Below are 20,069 nucleotides of genomic sequence, written 5' to 3' on the forward strand. Positions count from 1 at the left end.
AATAATCTTATCACAAAACAGAGGGAAAAAAGGGGGGAATCATAAATAACTTGAAACACAAACACTGTACATATTTGCTATACATTACTTACATGTATGTGTACATATGAAAAAAGCAGTGTTTAGGCACACTGATTTCTTCTCCCCATACCTTTTAGTTTGATATAAGCAGAATATAGCAATCTTTGCCCATGAACATTTCCACCTCAATTCAATTAATCAAGTAAAGGGAAGAGCTTCAGAAGATTGTCTCTCTAAATTTTGTTCATGTTTGCTAACTGCAAAGTGGTCTGATTCTTTGGATTTTTCATGTCAAAAAAATACATCTTTATATAAGTACATGGTATTCAACTAGTTTCAGTGTCATTAATGATTGTGTCTAATGAGCTGCCTAATTTAAGAACCTCACATAAGATATATGTGTTTTACTTTAAATACCATTAATGATGCCATGTAATGCTTATAAAGACACAAAGTAATCAAATAAATGCCTATTCTGTTCAGGTAAGCAGATGTGCTCTACTAAAATGCTTTTTGAGTAAAAAGATCATTAATGTACCAAAATTGGTATGAAAGTGTTCTCAGACATTCAATAGCTTGCCATTATTAAAAAATACTATATTATCTATTAATATCTAATATCTAACACTATCTAATAAATAACCCTGAATATATTACTTACCCTCATTTGCACATTTATTTTTAATTGCACTGAGTATACTGCTATCTTCATATAAAATTAGGGGGGGGGGATCAATTATGAAACAAATCTTGTGATCCATACAAAGCCAGTTAAAATATGATTACCATAATTTGACAAGGGCAGAGATGAACTGGAGTCCAAAGATTAATCCTCAGTCTTCTCATTAAGATGGGAAAGCTAAATGAAATAATTTGCACAGATGAATCTGTTAGTCTCTTCCATGCAAAACAATGATAATTAATTAGGGCTGATAATTAATTAGAGGTGGCCTGAATTTATGTGAATTTAAAAATTTGTAGTAAAATGGACATATTCAGCAACCTTTCCCAAGAGAGAGCTTTTCATCAAATAGCTTAATAAATAACACCAAACTGAAAGTATTTTTTTTCAAACCACTGGATGCCCATGAGAGCTCAGAGGGCCTTCAGTAATGTCATCTGAAGGCTATTCCAGGCCCTAAATAGTGCCTCCCTGAAAAAGTATTTTAAATGAATAAACTGCGTATCTCAGAGGTTTCTGGGGGCACAATTGTTTATAGATGTTGAGGATCACATGGAGGAACCTGCTGGGTTTCATGCAGCCTTGAGTCACATTAATCCCACAACGGCTTTATAGGTTGTGTGCAAGTCCTCTAACTGTTCATCTGACTGTAGGCAAAGATAGCATGAGATTGTTACTATTGTCACATGAGAGTTTTTAGGAGGAAGATTCTGTCTCATCTTTATCTCAGCATTCTATGTAATCAAACAAGGGTTATCCCTTCTTCATAAAGTTTGGGAAATTTCTTGGAATATACTCTGTAATCCAGGATGGGCTGTTGCTAATGCTGTGTGTGTGCCTTCAGGTTGTCTGTCGACTTATGGTGACCCCATGGATGTTATAAGGTTTTCTTAGGCAAGGAATACAGAGAGGTGGTTTTTTGTGGGTTTTTTGGGCCATGTGGCCATGTTCTAGAAGAGTTTCTTCTGATATGTCGCCAGCATCTGTGGCTGGCATCTTCAGAGAATGCTTTGCCTGTAAAAGTTGGGTGTGTGTGGTTTCCCTTTTGCATTTGCTGAGTCCTCATTTTGCTATTCTTCAGGACTGGTAGCCAAATTTTGTTCACTTTAAGTTTATTAACCCAGTGAATCTCTCTTGATATGTTTTATGATCTCTTTGGGGATGGGAATCTAGTCATCTTCTTCTCTACTCTATGGGTGACAGTGACTTCCATGCTGTCTTTCAGAGTCACATATGTGCCCATATTGATATATAAAAGAAGGTCTCTGTATGTTGTGTCTGTGGATCTGCTTTACACCGCCTTTTCTGTATGGCCAGTGTAGATCACAAATGGGATATCTGAAAAACTGATGACAAGCACAGAGTATTGTGCAATCTTTCTAATAAGGAATGAGTGAGAATACAGAATGTCATTATCTATGCTCATCCTGGATGAAGAGAAACAGTTTTTCATGTCTGAATGACATTTTGACTGGAGACAAAATGGAAAACAACAACAGCATAGTGTTTGTATTAAAATCTTCTGGTAATTTTTTTTAGCAGTGCATATATTTTCATCCCAAAATATGAAATCCTGCTGTGTCATTCTATACTTTTGTGCTATTCCACCTAAAATGTTTAAGATTCCATAGCTTTACTTGCAATTCTGAAACACAGTTATTAGGGAATAGGTCCCAGGAAGCACAGTAAGAATTTATTTCCAGTAAACATGCTTAGAATTGCGTTGCATGAAAAGAAAGTGGGCATGAACCAAAGATAATTTGCAATTAAAGAAGTGTACTCCATGTGGCCACTTCCTTTGGGTATATATAATTTTTATTTATTTATTTATTTATTTATTTTGCTTGTGCATTTTGGACTAAGCTGCAGTTTTTACAGCACTTGTGCTCGAAAGCTAAGGACAAAGAATTAGATTAATCCAATTTGGATATAATAAGCATGAGAATGAGTTTTGAAATCCATGTGGGGCTTCTTGAGATTTAACATTGTTTAATCCTCACAGCAATTCTGAGAAGATAAAGAAAACTGGTTGCCATGTTGAATGTGATTATCAAAGGAAATCCAAGTAGACACCCAACTTTCTTGCCGGAAATGGGCACTGTAAAACTCTAGAGGAATAATTTTGCATTTGGTTAGGAAATGATTCCAAATATTGGATAACATTTCTATTTTACGTGAATCGTCTGCAGTTCATTTGATTGCTTCCAATATTAAATGTTTACAGACTTTAAAAGCACACACAGTGTTGTTGTTAATGGCTGTCAAGTCAACTTCAATTTAAGTAGCCTGGTTTAAAAATGAGCTTTAAAATATAGATAAAAACACAAAAGCAGTTGTCCTTGTTTTAAAAGATTTGGGAAGAGCTTTGACTATAAATAGATGTGGTAAATAGGGGGATATAATCAAATGGCATATTTTAGGTAGCTGCAATGTTCCATTCTAAAATAATGGATCAAATCCAAAATTGCATTTTCTATCAGCAGAATGTTGCCGCCTGAGAACAGAAGAGCATCTTTGGAGCTAATCCTCTCCTTTTGAGCCAACCTTGAAACTTAATACACCAAAAGTCCAATACTGGGCTGTTTGACCAGAATATGGATCTGTCTAATAATCTTTAAAAGCTCCAGTTTTAGAATTCTAATCATAGAATTCACACTCTCCTCAAAGGACTGTGTTTGCAGTCTGGGGGTGCTCCTGAATCCGTCGCTCCAAATGATGAATCAGGTGAATGCGATGGTCAGTAGTGCCTGTTATCAGCTTCAGCTCATACGCCAACTACACCCTTTCCTGGAAGTTAGGGACCTTGAAACTGTGGTACATGTGCTGGTAACCTCCCGTCTCAATTTCTGTAATGCACTCTACATGGGGCTACCCTTGTGCTCGGTCCAGAAACTTCAATTAGTACAGAATATGGCAGCCAGATTGGTCTCAGGTACATCTAGGCCGGACCATATAACACCGATCCTAAGATCACTTCCCTGGCTGCCCATTAGTTTCTGGGCCCAGAACAAAGATTTGGTTATCACTTTTAAGGCCCTAAATGGCTTGGGCCCAACCTATCTCCGAGTCTGCCTCCTTCTGTATAATCCACCCCACACACTTAGGTCCTCTGGGATGAATTTTCTGCAGCCTATAAAAACTAGGCTGCTTGCGACTGCCCCGAGAACCTTTTCGGCTACCACTCCCAGATTATGGAATGGCCTGCCATATAACCACCTTAAACAGCTTTAAAAAAGCTTTTAAGACAGATCTCTTCTGGCAGGCATTTCCTGAATAGATGCCTGGCCACCAGAAGAAAACCTAACTTGTTGAACCCTTCTTTTGCTGCAGTCACTGTTTGTTTGTATACTGTTTAATTTGAAGTTATGTTTTATACTGTACATTGTTTAATTGCATTTTAAGGGGGGGAGGGATTGAGGGATATAATAATAATAATAATAATAATAATAATAATAATAATAATAATAGATTTTATTTTTATCCCACTTTTCCGCGATGATCAAAGTGGTTTACAGATTAAAATCCAACATAATGTATGTAATGTATGTAATGCATATTTTAATGTTGTAAGCTGCCCTGGTTGCGTTGTGCAGAGGGGCTGGATAAAATATATTATTATTATTATTATTATTATTATTATTATTATTATTATTATTATTATTATTGGATTCAAGTGACAGCATACAAAACCCAGGTCTTACAGTTCAAAATCTGGGTACAACAGTCTTGTACGAATTTTGAACTTTGTTGTGTGACTTTCAAATGCAATTTCAGGTATGAATGTAGGTACTTAAGATTCTTAGGTAGTTCAAGGTAGTGATGTCACGGCACTTTTCTTGTATATATGATATGATGTTTTCTTCCATGGGAAAAGATTGAATCACTTCTCTACTGCAAAGCCTGTGGAAAAATGGCTTTAGAAATGAAGCATAACCTTTCTTTCCAAAATTAAACCTGCCTTGCCTCTCAGTTTCACACTGGGTTAGTGTACCAAACTTTCAAAACTGGCCAAGAATCCTCTGTGTCCTTTCCATCCAAAGTGAAGCACCTTCGTGAAGTCGAAGTCTTTCATGGCTGGTATCCATAATTTTTTGTGGGTTTTTCAGGCTATGTGGCCATGTTCTGGAATAATTTATTCCTGATGTTTCATCTGCATCTGTTGCTGGCATCTTCAGAGAATGGTGGCATGGAAATAACCCTTGGTTGAGAGGAAGTGATTTACATATTAATCTGTGTGTTGGTCTGTTGGTAAATGGCGAGGCCATGAGGTGGGAGGATATGAAGGAGTATTTGTGTCTAATGGATCACTAGTTAAATAGACACAAGCCTTCTTGCATATCCTCCCTCCTAGGGCCTTGCCCTTCACCAACAGACCAAATCACAGATTAACATGTAAATCACTTTTTCTCAACCAAGGTTCACACAGTATATATACCCCACTCATCTCCATGACGCCATCCTCTGAAGATGCAGGTGAAACGTCAGAAATAAATTCTTCTAGGACATAGTCATATGGCCCCAAAACCCCACAAAAAACTATGAAGCATCTTTATTTCCCCTTGTTTTCAACAAGAAAGTTAAATACCTATTCAGATTTCTTGCCTGAAATCAATTGGTACTTTTAATGTTTTCCACTTTGATAGAAACACATCATTTATTACTCAAGAAGAGAGATTAACTCAAGCTAGTTTTGTGATGTAACAAAAGAATCCTTATAGAGACAGAGCATCTTTGAGACTAACTGAAATAAAGAAGTCGAATCCTTATATATGAAAGAAGAAGGTGTAAGGGTGCATCTACACTATAGAAATAATACAGTTTGACACAACATTAAGTTGGAACCATTCTGTGGAACCCTGGAATTTGTAGTTTTACAAGGTCTTCAGCCCTCTCTGCAAAAGTGTACTAGTGCTTCATAAAACTACAACTCTCGGGATTCTGTATGAACCATGATAGTTAATAATAATAATAATAATAATAATAATAATATTTATTTGTATACCGCCCTGTGGCGAACCAATCCGGGCGGTTGACAACAGTAAATATAACAAGAGTAAAATATAAAATTAAAAACATTATAATCCCTCCCCTCCTTAAGAAAGTATTAAAAATATGACAGATTAAAAACACAATATCAAAACATAAAACATAATTAAAACAAACTAAAAACCCTGGTGTCCCTCTGGAGATCCTCAACCATCACTTAAGATGGGGCCATGAGAGGAAAGAGGGGATCAGGGAGCTCAGGCCGGGATGGTTAATCTGGAAAGGCCTGCCGGAAGAAATCCGTCTTGACAGCTTTTTTAAAGCTGTCTAATGATGTCAACTGACAGATCTCATCTGGCAGGTCGTTCTAGAGTTTGGGGGCGACAGCAGAGAACACCCTCTGGGAGGTCGCCGCAAGCCTAGATTTTAGAGGCTGCAGTAAGTTCCTCCCAGAGGACCGGAGAGCACGGGGAGGATTATACGGGAGGAGGCGGTCCCTGAGATAGCTTGGACCCAAACCATTTAGGGCTTTAAAGGTGATAACCAACACCTTGTACTGGGCCCGGAAGCTGATAGGCAGCCAGTGGAGGGACCTCAAAACCGGAGTAATGTGGTCCCTCCTAGATGTTCCTGAGACAAGCCTTAGTTAAAGTGGTATCAAACTGTATTGCTTCTACAGTGTAGATGCACCTCAAATAAAAGCAACAGCAGAGAAATGAGAGGGCAATATAACTTATTCTTTAAAAGTGAATTAGACTGACTGACTGACTGACTGATTGATTGATTTAGGGTCACTTAAGTTATAAGAGAAATGGATGTATGTCAGACTTCTGTAACATATGAAGAACACTTAATTTTTGGCACTAAAGGCCTTCAATGTAAAGAGGTTATTAGTACAGTCAGACCTCAACATTCACTGGGGTTAAAGATGCACCCTATGAAAATAGAAAAATACGATTAACTCTAACCTCCCCACAACCATATTTAACGCAGAGAAAAGTATGATCCACAGATTCAACTGACCATGGATGCCTTCAAGGTATTTGGGTTCCTTCATAAGAAAAAAGCAGGCAGCTACTGGGGCTTTTAATGGGGACTTACAAGCCTTGCCACATGTTCACCATCTCTCAGGCCTGTTACAGACTGCCAAAATAAAGCTGCTTCGGGTCTCTTTGGAGGTATGCTGTTTAAATGATGCGTGCATCCTAAGAATCTGGAAGCTGCACCAAAGCTGCACTCCAGTGCTTAGGAATGGAGTGTGGCTTTGGCGCAACCTCCGGACTCTTAGGACCCATGCATCATTTAAATAGCATACCTCCAAAGAGACCCGAAGCAGCTTTATTTTGGCAGTCTGTAACAGGCCTAGGTCTCACAAGGCTTCTAGTGCCTATTAAAACTGACATAGGGCAGCAGTGGTGGCAGCAGCAAATAATCCATGAATACTAGCAACTGCAAGAGTCAAACCTGAAAATGTGTGTGTGAGGGGGGGGGGGCTGACTGTATAATGAATATTTGAGCAGCAGCTGTGAAGGCTCTGTAAATCAGAACTATTGTCTTCACAAAGAAAATGTGAAAAGCCTCTTAGAATTTAAGAAACAGGTATGGACAGTGACATTTATGAAATATGTGTAGCTTAACCTTTCCTCTTCTTTTTCTCACTTCATGTATATTTTGTTCTCATAGGAGTACATCAACTTGATATTGACAAAGATGTGGGGAAAGGAGAGATCCATGGAGGCAAGGAACCCATTTTATAATTTTTTTTAAAAAAACATTTGAAACATATCTGGCATGCTTTCTGGTTATATTAAGTTGCACAGTTCCTGCACAGTAATTGGGGGAGTTAACGTTATTCATCAGTTTAGAAGTTTTCAGCAACTTTACAAACTGACATAAGTGCTGATTTCCAAATCAAGAGGTTTTTTTTTCAAAAGAAAGATTTAAACACTTTGAGTTCAATCAAAATGAATTTAATTAGCACAGTTGGGTCACACATGTTTATGTTTGTTAACTGTAAAACTAAGTAATAGCTTGCATGTGCAAATGAGCCATAACAAGCCAAAAACACAGACCAACTTCCATATCACTTCAAACAGAATGTGTTCTTTCCCACAACATGTTATAATCAAAAGAAATCTTTTGTGTGAACACAGTTACTTAAGCTACATCTACACTGCAGAATGAATGCAGTTTGACACCAATTGAACTGCCATAGCTCAATGCTATGGAATACTGAGATTTGTAGATTTCTGAGTTTTTAGCCTTCCCTGTCTGAGAGCTCTGGTGACACAACAAACTAAAATCTTATGATTCCATATCATTGAGCCATGACCATTAAAGCTAAGTCAAACTGCATTAATTCTGTAATATGGCAGCAACCTGGGACTGCATTTGGCTTCACATAATGACAGAGAAATTGTGGTATGAATACTGAAGAGAAAGAATACTTGGGAACTGTATATAAACTACTCTGAGTTATTTGAGAGCAAAATTTTGTTCTAAGTGTAGGGTGGTGACTACTGAACTTACAGAAAGCATCCACTGGCACTATTTTAATTTTTTTAAAAATGCAACCAATATTTTAATTGCTAGCACTATTCGTAGAAAATAGGTACAAACATGATTTGTTATGGATGATTGTCCCAGTCCTCTGGAACCAATCCAGAATTTTGCTTGTTACTTTCCTTGCTGGCTCACACATAATTTACTGTGCTTCACTTCATATCTTCCAAAAAGTTGGACAGCACATCATAAACAGTATAGAGATGGAAAGAATGTTTTAAAAAATATTGGAAAATTTCATCCTCACCTGTCAGGAAATGCTAATGAGGATACACCTTAGCTGAAAAGAATCATCATAACTCATAGCGTAGTCTCTGAAAAATCTGCATGTGGTTTTTCTAGACAAAAATAGAATTTTCTGTGTAGAAATAATATTTTATGTGCAGAAAATGGTGTTTCCTGCACAGGAAATGTTTTCCATGCAAATAACACACACACAAACACACACACACACAGTGGCAAAATAAATACTAACCTGCAAGTAGTCCTTGAAAGGTTTGCAGTTTTTCAAAACTTTGTTATATCAGGGAAAAGTAGATAAAATTACTTGTTGCTTCCTTTGAGAATCAAATTATTAAAGAATTACAGAATACATAAATTGAAGCTATGCACTTGGTTTCTAAATGTAAACCTCAGCTGTCCTTCATTTTGTGTATGAAAAATGCTTGATACTGGGTAGAATATAACAGTATTAATACTTGTCACAGCACCAACCAACAGTCAAGAAAACGATGGGACTCTCCTGTCTTTCCAAGATGACTGGCTCTATCAAAATGCTACCCGATCTCCTTAGCTCATGCTGATCCCACCCCCTTAGGGGATGAGTAGTATCTGGTGAAGGAATTGCATTAATTGGTCCATATGAATAACCTTTTGGAATACTGGAAATCTCTTTCAAGGCTTTTGGAGCATTCACTATGAACACCTAAAAGGTTTTGGATTGGAGCAAGCAATGCAAACCACATTACTGAGTGACATAAATTAATGTTTCCATGTGCATATTGATTTGCCACTTGTAGTATAAGAAGATTGTTGGACATGTTTGTTGGATGAGTACCATTACTCTTTAGTTTTTGCTGTTGCACCTTCTGCAGATTCCTCCTTTCTCAGGTTGGATCAGAATTTTTTATATTGCATCTTTTTTTAAGTCCTTATCTTTTCATATGGTATTTCACAAACAGTTAAAACTTTACAAGCACAGGGCTCCTCCAAATGAGGCAAATGTGTCAAGAGGCTGAAGTATTTGTTGTCAAAGTTCTTGAGGTTTTATTTTTAAAAAGATATTCAAGCAATGTGTGTAGGTTTTCTTATTGCAGTTCCCAACAACCTTTCATTTCCATCTCCACGTGGGTTTGTTTCTACAGTAATTGCAAAACTTATCAGAAAAAACGTTCCCTTCTTTTTTTTTCTTTCCTTTTTCACATTTTAGTGAGGTATCAATGAAATGGCAGTATTGTATTTAACTCTTAATTTTTTTTAACATATGAGAGAGAAGAAAATTTGCTCTTCAGACCATAGGACTATCTCAGCAAACCATGCCTTTTTAGGAGGTGGGAGGTTGCTTTTTTTTTTGTTTGTTTGTTTGTTTGTTTAAAAACACCTTTAGAAGAGTCCCAGTGCAAAACCATTGGTACAAATAGCCTCTCCCAAAAACAATGAAAGGAATAGATGTTGAAGCAATAACAACTGACAAAATCCAATGAGCTATGCTGTGAGAACTCGCTTCTTTAGACCTATCTGGAAGAGTCCATCATTAACTCAGTTCTATTAGAAATATAGGCATGCTGTCTAGGCCAAGATCTTGCCTTTATGGAGCAAAGAGAATTCATCTGCTATTGGCAGGTCATATTTCATTAAACAACAGATTGATTCTGTTTGTACTGAGCTGTGTACTGGTAAGTCAGAGAATTGCTTTCCTGAAACACTGATGAAAAATAAATACAACAGAAAATGGTTTGAGTGTGTGTGTTAAAAGTGCCAATCTATCAATAAGTGTTTACAAAGGTTCACTTTTCATCTTAACTACTGCCAGATGAGAGAGAGGTGAAACAGACTGCCCAAAAATGCTGGATTGACGCTGCCGGATCGAGGCCGCAGCAACCACATGCCACCATCCCGATCTGGCTATTTACCTGTGCAAAAAGAGGTGGCAGAAAGCTGCTCCTTTTTGAGCCAGCAAAGAGCCAACTTTTCTGCTGCCACAGTGGCTTTCCAGCACTCCTGCAGTGGGCAGCCTCTAAACGCCATGCTGCCAGAGAGCCATAAAGTGGCTGCCGTGTAAATGGCCAAGCAGCACAATGTGGGCTTCCTACTGGCTTGGAGGCATGTGTCATGTGTATGCCATATTCCCAAGCCACTGGGAAGCAGGCTTTTTTTGCTGGTCTGTTCTGGATTTCTGATGATGCTTTATGAACTTTCATATGGACTATGGCCCAATACAGACTGGCGCTATGTTCTGGCCTGGGACCAATTTTAGGGCTCAGGAGAGCGGAGCGTCCTCATGCTCCTGAGCCCTCTCATGTTCTCCCGGCGCCATTGTGGTGCATGTGCCTCCAGATGGTGCTTGCACCGAGGATGTGCATTGTGTGTCGCATCCAAACTGTGTGGCACACAACGGACATCACCATGCCGCTGCAGGGCTCTAATGGCGCCTTGGTAGCAGCCGAGAAAGGAGCCGCATTTCATGGCTCCTTTTTCTGGGTGCATCATTACTGCAGCATCTATATCCCCCCTTAGTCAGTAGTTCATATTGCTTGTTAGGGCCCTCCAGTTTTAAAGCACTCTAGGGCTTTAAAGCATTCTAGCTTTCTTGTTCAGAAATAGGTTTTATTGTGTGGTTCTGTTGTCTGTATATCCAAACCATCTCTCCAGAGTCAAAGTGTTGGTATCTTTCTATGTGCATACATCTCTCTGTATCAGGACCTTTGTTTGGAGAGAACTATTTAGAATTGCTCTAAGAAAACCAACAAAATTTATATTTTATATTAATATCATTATACATCCATTATTCAGCTAAAAGTTCACAAGTTTTATATACAAAATCTCTTTATCTTTATATTTTACATTCAGGTCAATCTGTAAACAAGCTCACTACTGATCCACTGAGACTCGTGCACGGTGCTGTGGAAGATACTACCAGTTGGATTTATGGTTTCCTTTCATTAATGTCAGACCTCATATTTGAAGATGAAGAAGAGAGTGAAAAAGGTACTCTGAAGCTCTGTGCATGCTCTGATGCTTTCCAGTAATCATAATTGCATTGGTGAATTCTTGTCTTGTAATTCAGCAAGACAAATAAGAAACGACCATCTTTACTTTTTAGACAGTAGAATTCATCAAATGGCCACTACAGCATGAAAACTCTTGTTGAATAGGTTTCATATTGTATTTAATCCATTATTATGGAGCAGATACTGGAATTAAAATGTTAACACCATTACTTTTACTTAAACTGTAGAGATATTAAGGTATGGAACTGGAGAACCACAATATAGACAATTTGCTAATTGTATTTGACAGATTTTTAGTCTATTTAGATTATTTCTATTGTTTTATTTTCTGAACATATTGCATTCATTTCACTTTTTCACTGCTCTGATATCTTTTGACATAGGTTTTGTAAGTGTCTTCAAGTTATTTCCAATTTATAGTGACCCTAAGTAGAAACTTTCACAGGGTGTTCTTGGCAAGATATATTAAGAGCAGGTTTTGCTTTGGCCTTCCTCTCAGGGCTTAGAAATTGTGACTTGCCCATGGTCACCCAGTGTGTTTCCATGGTTGAGCAAGGATTCAAACCTTAGTCTCCAGAGGTGTAGTCCAACACTCAAATCACTATAGCCTACCTGAAATGTTTTTTATGATTAAATAAAATAAATAAATGTTGCTAAGTAATTAATTTCAGGGGAGAACAGCTGCTATTGATAAGGGAAAGAGCAGAAATATTTAAAAATAAAATCCACAGCAAATGGACATCAGATGTATTAGAACTGTCAGACCCTGGCCCTCCTCAAATTTAACCACGAACAGTTGATGGATGTGTTGTTGGAATCAAGAATAACAATCAAGGCTGACTCAAAGCATGTTTCAAAACCCACAATTGTTCACCACTGGGCTAGCCCTTGTGAACTCACATCATATTTCCTAACACATAACCAGATTTTTGCTCCTTGCCCTTTAACATAATTCTGTGCATGCACACACACAATGCTGGTAGCATGGATTCTTGTTTAGACAAAACAATAAAAAAATGTAATTGGGCTTGTGCTTCCATGGTTTTAGAATTGTAATTAAAACACATCCCCTGAGTGCAGTCAATTGTAGCTGTGGCCTCTGCTAATGAAGCATCAAAAGATAATCAGTTTTGTAGTGGATAGTTACTTGAGTGACAATAGGTGCGAGATGACATGCATGATTCCTGTTCTTCTGCCTGTTGCTTATCTGATGTTTGGTTTGATATACTCCACTGTGAAGTCTCTATTCTATCTTTGTTGTTGCTTTGTCATTTCACAGAGCACTCCTTAACAAATATAATTAAAACCCAGCTGGAATCAACTTATTGTTCCTTTCAAATGCAATTGTCAGTTTGAAGCAGCACCTAATTTCCACCACCGTGGGGGCTCTCAGATTAGTACTGCATGTGTGAATACTAACCAGTATATATCATTGTAACACTGGGTCCTGTTTTCTGGTCCATGCCAGATCATTCACTCCAGCCACTGAACAAGATACAAAATGAAATGAATTTTCCTAGCCTAATTCTCTTTGCAATGGAGCTATAATTTAGAATGGGATGGTAAGCCGGTGTGATGTAGTGATCTGAGTGTTGGAGTAGGAAGCTGGAAGACCAGGGTTCCAATGGAAAGCTACTGAGCGACCTTGGGCATGTCACAGTTTCTTAACCTCACAAGAAGGTAAAAGAAACTCTTTGAACAAATTTGGCCAAGAAAAACCCATTATAATTTCGCCTTAGTGTCCCCGTAAGTAAGAAATTACTTGAAGGAACACAACATCATCATCATCAACAACAACAACAGCAACAACATTTTTTGTAATTATGCAGAACATATGTTAAAGTGTGGGCAGGTAGTGTTGTGATTTCTTTTGAAAGGCAAGAATAATAATATGATCTTCCAAATGCTATTGGACTGCTACTCCCATCAGCATGTTCACTTGTTCCAGTTATAAACAATGGTAGATATATTCTTTAGAATCCAAAGATAAGGAGTGTATTGATGATCATTCATTCAACTGCAGTCTTTAACACTACCTGTAGATTTGCTCCTTTAGACTCAGAAAGATAACAGAGTAGTATATGACTGAATGCAAGCAATGGAACTAGAACAGGAAATCATAGATGTCACAGTGCATGAGCAGAAGAGCTTGGATATGTGCATATACCTTGAAAAGTTATTTTAGATTACAGCTCCCAGAATCCAGTGAGCAGCATGAATACTGGCCATTCTGGCTGGGGGGATTCTGGCAGCTACAGTTCCAAAATGTAACATTCCCAAACTGTCCTTGACACAAATGAATGGACTGTGTTGACTCACAGCAAACCTCACAGTCTGTGTGGACCAAATCAGCTATGACAAACAGTCTGATCTGTTTCTAAAAACAGAAATGTGTATAACTAAAATATCTTAGAATACAGTATCTTCTTTTAATTGTTAAGCCAATCTGCTTGAATACATTTAAACATAAAAATTAACCAGTAGCAAGAAAACAACAACTGTATAGTCAATATGTTATTAAGCTGTTTTCTGTTCTGATTTTTATTTTTGTTCTTGGCCTTGGTGAAGCAGAGCCTCCCTTGAAAGTAAAAGGTTGGTTTTTCTCATCTTTATATCTAAAAATGTCACCTGCTTTGTTTGTTTGATTAAGCAAGAATTAAGCAGAAAAAGATACATTTTTCTGCTGCCAGTGGTATTGCTAATTATATACATTTCTACTAATTTTACATCTTGGCAAAGAAATAATTTGCAAGCCATATAAAAGGTTTATTCCTAATCACTACATTGTGTATTAAGTTGTACTGCTCAGTGATTATTTTACTGTACAATACATTTGATATGTAAGGCAGACAACAGACAAAATCCAATTTTTAGTCCCAATCACAGTAAATTCGTTGAATCAATGAAGGCCTCACTCACATTACGATTTAACCTAGTTTGCAAACCAGGTTATAGGTGCCTCATTCACACTAAAGTCAATCACACCCACGAGTGTGTTTGGGATGAATCAACACAAGCCCACCTGAATGAGTTCTTTGAAATATGAATCTTTTATCACGTCTTTTGAAAAGTCTGGGATTGCCACAAATGTGAATGCGCTGCTGATCATATTCGAGGCACCTAGGAGGGAGGGGCAATGAGCAGAGGGTGGGCAGAGGGGTGAAACATACCTAAAGGTCTTGCCAAGCATTCTCTCCCTCCCCCAGCACTCGCGATTCTGTGGGGCTCTTTGTTATTTCAAATTTCCCGCCCTGTCAAGTGGTCCCTTTAAATCACCATGCAGCTGTTTTCTGCTTCTGCTGGTGAATTGGTTCCCCTTTCTCTGTGAGCCAGAAGTCAAGGAAGTTGGGGTGGTGGTTCCTTGGAGGGACCATGGTGCAGTGTATTTTTTTAAAAAAAAAAACTTTGACAGCTTCTGTGGACTGTTGCATTTGCATGGGTTCACAGCAGGGAGGTCATAGGTGCTGTGGGGAGATTCTTCCCTGCCATGCATGGGTCTTTGGATGCCATGGCAGATTCTTCTCTGGCATGCATGAATCCATGAGTGTTGTGGGGTGATTCTTCCCTGGCATGCATGGATCTATGGGTGCCATGGGAGAGTCAGCAATGGTTTCCCTTTGTCTTCCTCTGAGGCTGAGAGGGTGTAAATTGCCCAAAGCCACCAAGTAAACAAACAAACGAACAAGCTTCATTTATATACCACTTCATACTGCCTAAACAGTGTCTAAGTGGTTTACAACTGTAAGCTAATTTGCCCCCAACAGTCTGGGTACTCATTTTAGCCACCTCGGAAGGATGCAAGCCTGAGTCAAGCTTGAGCCATTTTGCTGGTCTTGAACTCGCAACCTTATGGTTTTGAGTGAATGGCTGCAGTACAGGCATTTAACCAATGCACCACCAGGGCTCCTCAGTAGATTTCCATGGGTGAGCAGGGATTCAAATCCTGTTCTCCCAGTGTCCTAACCCAACACTCAGCCCACTACACCAAGCTGGCTCTTTCTATGTACTCTATTTATTCAGTCACCCAGGAGATAATATTATTGGGGTTTTTTAATATGAATATGGTATATAATGACAGTGTCCACTATTATTCTACTTTAACTGCTATTGCTGCTACCTTTGGGATTCTGGGGTTGGTAGTTTAGTGAGACCTAAGGCTGAGAATTCTAGATGCCATTCCCTCAACTTCCAGTCTCAGGATTCCTACTAGTGTAAAATTCCTACACCACTTTACCACTTTGACTTAACAACAACAACAACAACATCAATGAAAGCTCAATGGAAATTTGTGAAAATCAAATATTGCATGAGCCTAGATGTGACAAGTGATCAGTGGGGCAAGCAGGAATAAGAACACAAGAGAGAAAGGAATGAGAGAAATTTGGGATATTTCAATTAAGAGTTAAGATGTGAACATGGAAATATGTATGCAAAATCAAAACAAAAAGAAACGGAAACTCTCAATAATTCCAGAGACCTTTATTCTTTTCTGGATGGGCCCTTCACTGCCACTTTATTACTAAAAAGAGGATAACTAATTACAGATAGGAACATCATATTATTTGCAACATTATAATCCTTTTCTTCCAAGCTCTGCTTTTATTGAAACTGGGTAGTATTGGACCACATAAGAAACATCATTCTTATGTGGAAAATACCCAAATTACAAAGTAACTTTATGTATGTTTTTATTTCTGGTTTAGAAGAAGTCCAACCACCGGTCAAAAAGAAAGGTAAGCAATTTCAAAGCAATATTGTTTTTTCATCTCCTATCATATTACTCTCAATTTCTCTATGTGTGAGGATCTTTCTGGACAGCTTCATTGCCATGGGGCATAAGAAAGGGATTAGCTCTCCTCCTCCTCCTTGAGTGAATACCCAAATTTTGACAAACAAAAGATCCTCGGATTCTCGAACTTGCTAGGAACACCAGGAATTGAAAGAATGATGGGCAGTTGTGTGACATCACCAGCCACTATGATATGCCTCTCCTTCTGTCCTTTTTGCACCAACTGCTAAATTGACTTATGCCGCAGATTCCACAGTAGCTACAGCAATTGCTAAGCAGCCTGTCAGGAAGCTTTAATAGGCCTAGGACTCTGGCCAGAAAAACAGAAGATGGTGACAACAAGCTACATGACACGAGCCCACCCCCCCCCCAAAAAAAAGTAAGAGAATGGGAAATTAACTTTCCCAACTTGGATGAGAAATTAAAGCTGCCACTCACCCAGCTATAGCTTATTTCTTTCTGCAGTTTTGTAATACACGTTTCAAATGTGCAGTGGCTCACATACCATAGTTACAGGAATGACAACAGCTGAAGAGAACTGAAAAGGAAAGAAGAGAAGGAAGACATGGTCTGTGTGTGTGTATGTGTGTGTGTAAAATGAATGTAAACATCTGAAGACAGAGAGAGATGAAAAGAGAAGGAGAGATGGACAGGGAGACAAGGATCAAGGGAACTGAAGCTGAGGGAACTGCTGGGTGCAGCTCAAAGTCCATCTCCCACACCACTGATTGACTGAAGATCTGTCCTAGGCTCATTTGAGTATGGAGGGAAGGAGACGTAGCCTCTGCCCCAACCATTAAGCTGTTCTTTCCTTCTTTGGTGCTCAAGAACAGCCAGAATAATCCTGGGTACAATGCTGCAGAGATGGATCTCTACCCAGTGTCCCCATGATGTTGTGGCGTGCCCCCTAGACAGAGGGAGAATCCTCCATAGACACCAGTAAATTTATTTATACCTCACCAACATAGTGTAGGACCTCAACCTCACTTTTTGGAAACTGGTAATTTCCATGTATAGTCCTAATTGTAATTTGTTGATCTTTTGACTCATCAGTAATAGTGCTAGAGTTTACAGCATTGGAATATTGTTATTCTGGAGCTGTATGATTTGGAAGGTGTGTGTATGTGTGTACTATACTTTACTGTACTGTGTGGTGAGTTCAGAGGCCCTTTCATAATTCACAGTTATAGCACTATGATTCCACTTTAACTGCCCTGTTTCCCTCCTATGGAATCATAGGATCTGAAGTTTCAGGAAAGGTATATAAAATTCTCAGTCAGAGAGCTCTACTGCCTCAATAGTAGACAAAACAAAAACGCCCTGAATTCCATATGATGGAATTAGAGCTGTTAAAGTGGAACTATAGAGCTATAACTGCATAATGTGAAAGGGTCCCTGGCAATGGCAAGGGAAGGAAAGCAAATGGGAGGAAATTGAAAACACATATATTGCCAAAATTCTTAGCCTTATGGGAATCTGAATTAGTTTCAGAAGTCTTTAAAGCTTAGGATAATATTGTTAAACCCAATACTGGGGGGGGGGGGGGGGAATAGTGTGTGTGTGTAGAACTCGAAATGTTATTTTCAGAAACAATACTTTGGATTCCAAGGCATCAGAAGTACAGTAGTTAGTTACTGTTATTGTTGCACTTAACACTTTGCTCCCTCTTTCCCCAAAACTGCTGTTACTTTTTAAAAATCTGAATGCTACAAGCTGTGGGCCTTTCCCCTTAGCAACCTCATTGTTACTTCAACATCCAGAACTCAGCACCAGTCAGCAGCATGAGATGCAGTGCAAGCCAGCACTTGAACTGGTCTGATAAGGTCTGATAAGTAAGGAAGGGCCTGTCCATGGAGGGCTTTAAGTATAAGCTCCTGCTGTCGACATTTAAAGCCCTCCATGGACTGGCCCCTCCTTACTTATCAGACCTTCTTTCTCCTCACCTTCCCACCAGGGCCCTCCGTTCTGGTAGTCAAGGTCTGCTGTCCCAGCCCAGGATTTTCTCTGCCCCATCCCGGATTCGCCCCTTTTCACTTGCTGCCCCTCACTCCTGGAACCTTCTTCCCCCACAAGCAAGAGCCATCACTTCTTTAACCAGCTTCAAAACGGAGTTGAAAACCATCCTGTTCAGAGAAGCCTTCCCAGGCATTGCATAATTGTCGCTTACTATTTGATGTTCTTTTGGTGCCTGTTTATCAAACCATTTCCTGTATTGCTATGTACTGTATATGCATTATCCTACTTGAGAGTATGTATTTTCCCTGGAAAATGATTAACCATCCATTATGAAGCCAAGCCCTCCCTCCAGTCCATCTGCCTTGGTCCAGGCCTTGGAGGTACAGAGGAACTGCTGGACCTCTTACCCTTTCCCGCCACCACTCCCTTCTCCTTCTGTGTCATGTCTTTTTAGATTGTAAGCCCGAGGGCAGGGAATCGTTTAGCTAAAAAGATTGTATGTACAGCGCTGTGTAAATTTACAGCGCTTCATAAATAAAGGTTAATAATAATAATAATAATAATAATAATAATAATAATAATAATTGAACCATCTGATGGTCCTTCTCAGTCTTTTGAGTAAGGCCACACTCTCATAACTATAAAAGTAGCTGCAATGTCTCAGTTACAGTATGTAAAGTGTTAAGCTCTGGCTGGTCATGATGCCTTTGTAAGTTAATATGCATAAATTATTGCGGAAAGTAAATAATTACAAATAAAATTACAAGTAACTAGTTATTTGTAAACTAGTTAATTCCAAGGTAGCTCTTTCTCTCTCTCTCTCTCTGTGTGTGTGTGTGTGTGTGTGTGTGTGTGTGTGTGTGTGTGTATTTGTGGGGTTATCACCATGTAAAGAGAAAGTAAAATCACAATGTAAAGTAAAATCACCATGTCCTTAACATTACTAAGATTCCTGTGTATACATCACAAAACTGAACATGTGACACTTACCTATAAATGTTATGACTTTGTGGACATTGTCCTTTTCTTTCCCTGCTCTTGGAAATTGTTATTCTCTTTTGCTACCATAAACTTTAAAAAAAACTGAGAGTGACAACAGTCAGATTTCATTTTGGTAATATTCATATTTTAGGAAATGGTTAAACCAGCCAATTTTTTTTATTTTTTTAAAAAAACTCTTTCAAGCTGACGAACTATTTAAAATACAAGCACTAGAATAATTCTCTCCTGAAAACCTGGGGGGCTTTATGGAGTTTGCCAGTATGGCTGATCTTGGCACCATTTGGGTAATTAGTTATTCCATTCAGTTCCCTCTGAAGGATATCCCTATTTGCATATTTAGTGCTTTCAGAGTTTAGCTGATTTTCTCTTTATATCTCCATATGGCAGTGTGCTTTTTTTTTTTTAATGTGAATTGCTTTTACCATGGTTTGTAACAGGGGCTTGCTGTCTTTCTTAACCACTTCTCACTGGAAGGCATTTTGTGAATCTTTATAGAAAGCACTTTATGTTAAAACAGGCACAATTTTGTTTTGGAAGATTCCTGAAGTGCATAACTATTCCCCTGTGCTCTTTTATAATGTTGGTCATTTTGTAATAGCATTTTCTTTTGTTATGGGTAATCATTAGGATCCATGGATCTTTAGATTAGTCTCTAAAACATAACTGGGACAATGCATAATGAACTGTCTCCACTAGTGGTCTGTCTTTGTGGTAAGCATGTCTCTTCTCAGAAGTCAGAGTGCCCAAGTTTTGACAGTCTATTTCTACTGCAACATACCTCACCCAACTCACAGTGTACCACACAGTCCAAGGAGCATCTTTGGGGTGGTGAGTTCAAAGT

General features: G+C 38.6%; 1 protein-coding gene across 18 annotated transcripts in view; it reads left to right on the forward strand.

Annotated features, from left to right (window-relative positions):
- Positions 1–20,069, forward strand: part of TRDN (triadin) — a 256,474-nt gene that overhangs the window by 24,225 nt on the left and 212,180 nt on the right. For 13 of the 18 annotated variants that reach the window (XM_089530463.1, XM_089530465.1, XM_089530466.1 and 10 more), the window contains exons 3-6: positions 7,373–7,426; positions 11,321–11,458; positions 14,050–14,073; positions 16,185–16,214. In XM_089530463.1, the coding sequence (XP_089386589.1) occupies positions 7,373–7,426; positions 11,321–11,458; positions 14,050–14,073; positions 16,185–16,214 (246 nt within the window). The remainder of the gene's footprint in view (positions 1–7,372; positions 7,427–11,320; positions 11,459–14,049; positions 14,074–16,184; positions 16,215–20,069) is intronic. The other 5 variants (XM_089530451.1, XM_089530450.1, XM_089530452.1 and 2 more) reach the window with 5 other exon arrangements.

The sequence above is a fragment of the Sceloporus occidentalis genome, unplaced genomic scaffold, assembly GCF_023333645.1.
Source record: "Sceloporus occidentalis isolate IW3139 unplaced genomic scaffold, rSceOcc1.0.p SCAF_6, whole genome shotgun sequence".
NCBI classification, from domain to species: Eukaryota; Metazoa; Chordata; class Lepidosauria; order Squamata; family Phrynosomatidae; genus Sceloporus; species Sceloporus occidentalis.